This window comes from Pundamilia nyererei, unplaced genomic scaffold (assembly GCF_000239375.1).
Source record: "Pundamilia nyererei isolate P.nyererei 1_Seehausen unplaced genomic scaffold, PunNye1.0 scaffold00076, whole genome shotgun sequence".
Lineage (NCBI taxonomy): Eukaryota > Metazoa > Chordata > Actinopteri > Cichliformes > Cichlidae > Pundamilia > Pundamilia nyererei.
In genome coordinates, this window is record NW_005187477.1 from 2,458,118 (window position 1) to 2,463,422 (window position 5,305).

General features: G+C 47.4%; 1 protein-coding gene across 1 annotated transcript; it reads right to left on the reverse strand.

The window, feature by feature from the left end:
* Positions 1–721: 721 nt before the first annotated feature.
* rnaset2l (ribonuclease T2, like) lies at positions 722–4,558 on the reverse strand. Its single transcript, XM_013911952.1, has 7 exons — positions 4,431–4,558; positions 3,774–3,975; positions 3,395–3,462; positions 3,223–3,280; positions 2,831–2,898; positions 984–1,097; positions 722–842 (listed from the first exon to the last, which is right to left on the reverse strand). The coding sequence occupies exons 2-7, from the start codon at positions 3,963–3,965 to the stop codon at positions 737–739; spliced, it is 606 nt and encodes a 201-aa protein (XP_013767406.1). The 5' UTR covers positions 3,966–3,975; positions 4,431–4,558; the 3' UTR covers positions 722–736.
* Positions 4,559–5,305: the final 747 nt, after the last annotated feature.

Consider the following 5,305-nt stretch of genomic DNA (forward strand, 5'->3'; position numbering starts at 1 on the left):
TTGTGGGGACATCTCATTGATATAATCAGGGGTGCACATAAGTGGTTCGCAGGTGCGCATTCTCTGTCAAAATAAAAGACCCAACACGATGAAGTTGCAATGTGCGTTTGCGTACATAAGATTTTCTGCAGGAGGACAGACATTTGTTTAGAACAAATGGTGAAGAAGCTCCTTTTAGCAATTACTCTGGTGTTCCTCCACCTCCAAAGAAATGTCAGGAGGAGCGCGAACTGCAAAAGAAGCGCGTGTTCTCGGAAAAGTGGTTGCAGGAGGTGAGCTGGCTTCAAACGATCATCATGATGAGCCTCCACGTGATAATTTTAGACTTCTAGTTTAAATAACACATGGATAATATTTCAAAGCCGACCTGCTAATTTCCAGTTCTGTGGTTTTATTGATGGCTTTGCATGATTCTGTGTTCAGAATAATCCTACTTTAGCTCATACTGGGCTTCACTTCATATGAAACGAGATATGTCAGCTCCTCCCCCTTAGAGTCAGCTGTTATTCTGATTGGCTGCTCCTCGTAAGCAGCATATTTGGACAGCAGGTCGGTGACACAGTCTGCAGCCTGAGCTCATTATCAGAAACTTTGGTTTAATCTGAACCTCTAACCGTGGAACAGGAGCTGTAAGACCCGAGAACAGCTTTAAGGTGTTTCTGACAAATGATCAGCAGAGTTAATAAAAGGTTCCGGTTTTTTAACCTTTTAGAAAAAATCGGAAGTTGAGTTTGGCTCATGAGAGGCTTGAAAAACCCTTCCCCAGGTCAGAGTTGGATTTGTCGACTGTTACCTTGTAGGGTCGCTCACAGGACGGAGTGATGCCGGCGTCCTCCAGCAGGCTGCAGACACAAATAAAACATCACTGTTCGTTTCAGAGCTCACCTGAGCAGCTGTGCGGCTTAACTGGCGTTTCCACGGCGCACAGATGGGAACGTGAGGATCGACCTCGGGGTCTCAGTTTGAAGAAGAGCTGAACTCACCTGTGGATGTCGAACTGTGCTCGCAGTTTGACGCAGACCTGGAAGTATCTGAGCGGAGAGTTCATTCCTTCCACGCACGCCGCGCTCGCTCCGTGTTTCCTCCACTCGTCCCTCCTGACGCACAGAAACACGCTTTAGGAAGAGAATCACAACCCGAGTGAGTTTACAGGGTCACGTTCTGCTTCCCCTCATTTCCTACTAAACCCTTTTACTCACCTTCCTGTACCTTCATTTCCTCAAGATGTCATTTGCTTCCTTTCCTTCTTTATCCTTCCTTTCTTTTCCTCTCTCTTGTCCCCTTATTTCCTCATTTCCTCCTCTAACCTTTGTACACCATAATTTTTCTTCCTTTTCTATAACCCTAATTCCTTCCTTTGTTTCTTTGGTTCTCCCCTAATTTCCTTCCTCACACTTACTCTTTACTTCCTTCACTCTCACTCTCTCTCTAGGAACATTTTTCCTGCCTTTAACAAACCTTTCCTTGCCACCCCCCTTGTTTCCTTCCTTAACCTCCTAGGACCTGGCGTCCACATATGTGGACATCACATTTTGGGTTGTCTAGACCAAAATACTAAATTTTGCTCTACATGGGCCTGATGTCCGCTTACGGGGACGTTATACTGCTGCTGTTCTATCGAAATTTAAAGCGAAGTGGATCTCATTTTCCCAGAAACAAAGTCACGTTTGTTTTTACATTCTTTCTTCTTCTTTTGTCCCTCGCTGGCGCTCGGCGGAGAGGTTGTCTTCCAGGCCTTGTGGTGCTTTCACCTTTGCTTGCTCGAGGATTAGACGTCGTTGTTTAAGGTCATCTTCAATTTGCTTGATGACGTCTTCTTGGGCGCATCACGCTTGACTCTCCAGAGGGCGGGGTCTGCTGCATCAAAAGGCGATATGACAGGCGATGGTTGCTCATGCGGCACATGTGGCCAAACCATTGCAGACGTCGCTTCCTAATCAGCTCTTCCACTGACGGCTGCTGGTGACGTTGACTACGTATCACGCTGTTGCTGAGACGATCACGGACGCTCGGAGAATCTGACTCAAACAGCGCATCTGGAAGAGGTCGTGTTTGAGGATGACCCAGGTCTCTGACCCATAGAGAAGAATGGGCAACACCAGTGTACGGTACAGGCGGGTTTTGGTGGTGAAGGTGACGTTTGTCTTCTTCCAGACGCACCATCGGAGGGAGGCGAAAGCCGCCGCCGTTTGACCAATTCTTGAATCTATTTCCGCTCTTGATGCCACTTTCTTGGACCAGAGAGCCGAGGTATTTGAATTCCCGCACTTGTTCGATTTGCACACCTTTGAGATGCACGGTGGCTGGCGACCCGGCAGTAGTAAGGACTTTGGTGTTGAGACCATGTGGTTGAGCAAATTGGGTGATGTCGTGTAGAATATGTGTAGCCTCTGCATCATTTTCCGCAAAGATGGCGCTGTCATCTGCTAACAGCAAGTCGGTTGCAGATTGGTCATCAGCATACTGGACTCCACGGCGGCCGTTGCAGGTCCTGCCCATGATTGCATCGATCACAATGTTGAAAACATTTCACAAAGAGAAATTAAAAATGCATGCCATGAAAGAGTTCAGGTCTTTTTGTTTGTGACCTCCTCTTTTCCTTGAACTGCCTGCTTTCATTTCTCATCTTATTTCCTCACATGAATGATTGTTTCCTTTCCTTCCTGAAGTCTTGAGACTAACAACTAAAAGCTCAAACTGACAATGGATGTGTTTGCAGAGGTCATAGATTGAGTTAAAAGTAGGCTCGTATTTCTGATAGACTGTCATATAATGAGATGTTAGAGGCGTCGCCCCCTGCTGGACATTGTGTGTCGATGAAGGTGAGTACCAGAAGTGGAAGTTGGACTTGAATCTCACAAATGACGGCCAGAGTTCAGTCAGCTCCGCCTTCAGCTCCTGAAAAACAAGAACGTCAGTGTTTGATGATCACTGCAACAGGAGCCTCCTGATGCATTTGCATTTATAGAGGCAGAGTCTATCCGGTCTCTAAGTGATGACGTGATGAATCCTGCCTCTGGGTTTATTAGGGCTGATGTGTTTTTCACATGTTTTAATGCTTTGTATCTCATTCTGTTTAATCTGAACCAGGCCCTAAAAACAGTCAGTGATCACTGTCGGCCTCTGTGCAGGTTTTCCCATTTAAGTTATTTCCACGTTTGTTTGGAAAGAAATGAGGGCTTCCTGAAGACCTTTGCACAGTGCTGCATAACCAGGACTCACCTGGACGTCAGAGGGGAACATCGGCCAGCAGTCGCAGCGGTTCTTAGCGTGGAGGGGCCTGCAGGCACAAACGCAAACAGCCAATGAAATCAACAGGACAACCCAGGATCAATAACACTGATCAGTCTGAACACTGGGAGTAATCTCAGCTGCTGCAGCAGGGTGGGGTTACCAAAGGCCGTGGATGGTCCAGTTGTTGACGGTTGGAGGAATCCTGCAGAGACTCACGTTGTTCAGAGACTGAGGGACAGACAGCATGTTAGACACCACAGAAGAAGAACTCGCCACCTTCCTGCCTTCTTTTTCCCTACCCTCTCCATTCCTACTCTCTTATGGCTCGTTTCCTTTTCAGCCTCATTTCTTTTACTTTGCCTCTTCCTGGTTTCCCTTCTTAAAGGACACAAACACGTCATTGTTTAAAGGATATTTTCAGTGAGTGTATTTATGTCTTTAGCTCTTCTTAAATTTGACCGCCGCAGATTTTTCAGAAGTCGCCGCTTTTACTGTGAAGGGGAACACCACCATTTCCTGATGCACAGCCCAATGCTCACCTGACAAAATGCGCCCGGCCATTGCAGCGTGAACAGGAGGCACTTCCAGGTGCAGAAATTGTGGTTGTCCAGGTCACCGTGGCCATATTTGTAGTCCTCCCAGAGTCCTTCCTGTGTCACAATGATGCCAGGCAACAGGAACAGAATAGCAGGACTCAGGCTGACCAGCGGGGGCAGCAATGAGCGGTGCATCTCCTCCAGACTGCAACACAAAACAGAGCTGAAGTAGAAATGTATTTTCCAATTACTCTCCTGAGACCAACTACGCCCTACACCGCTGCTTCCACTGGAATCAGGTGGTGCTGATCATCATCCGTGTGAGCGGCAAAAGCAGAGGATTTGGCAGCTTAAGGAGGCGAGACTGTTGCTCCATCAGTCTGGGGACCGTTTCTGCAGCGAGAGATTATTCACAAGCAGGAAACTCACCTCGAAGTCAAAGCATCAAAACCACAAGCTCCTTCTCAGACTGTGAGTTAGCAGGTGAAAGGTTAAAGTTCACAGCAGTGTGATTAGTGAGGCTGTTTGGGAGGTTTGCAGCACGGCTTAAGTTTGCAAAGCTGCTGAACAAAACACAAGACTTCAGGATCAGACCAGACCGGAGGCGATCGCTCTCCCTCCTGCAGCACTTTACCAAACATCACAGCGCTGTCTCCTTACCTGTGTGTGGTGATGGAGGCTCTGAGGTGGAGCTGGGCGGCTGCAGCTGCTGCACTGAGCAGCTCTGACAGTTTCACTCAGATATTTCTCAAAAAGCAAGAAGTGAAACTCGGCTCAGTGTTTCTGAGTTTAAACAAGCTCTGAGTGCTCAGGGGAAGCACGGGCTGTGCTTCACTTCCCTCCACCTGACAGAGGTGGAGCAGTTTAAACCCTGGGTGGCTGTACAGCCTCCGAGGACTTCTGCTTTCACTCAGCAGGTCTTCATGTTCCTGCTGCCTCTCACTGTAACCCTCGACTCGCCTCATGTTTCTGTTTAGCTGTGGAGGCCAGGTCACCCTCCATCATGCAACACAGATGTTTCTATTCTCTTCTAATGTACTCGAGTACATTCATGACAATCAGAATTTAGATTAAGGATCATTTATATTCTCATGCACTCATATTATATTTAGCTGTGCATTAAAATAGGTGCTAGCAACGTGGTGCTGCTTCTTACTTCCTTACTCTGAGTACATTTCACACTCGGTACTTTTTCACCTCTACTTGAGTAAAGAAGTTGAATGAGTACTTCAGCTTATACTGGAGTATTTTTAACACAAGTATCTGTAATTAAGTAGAAGTACAGATCCCTCTGCCATGAGATCCCATGAGTGATGGAAGCAGGTCAGCCGAGCCGGCTGCAGGACTCGGCACGGCGGCCTGAGAGGAAGGCTCCCTACTGTGTGCTCGGCCTCATCAGACTCTTCTTACTGAGTGCCTTTTAGCCCAGAGTCGTTCCCTCTGTTTGTCCTGGTAATTCAATTTAGTTTTATTTACACGGCGCCAAATTACAACAGTCACCTCAAAGTGCTTTATATTGGAAGATAGACCCTACA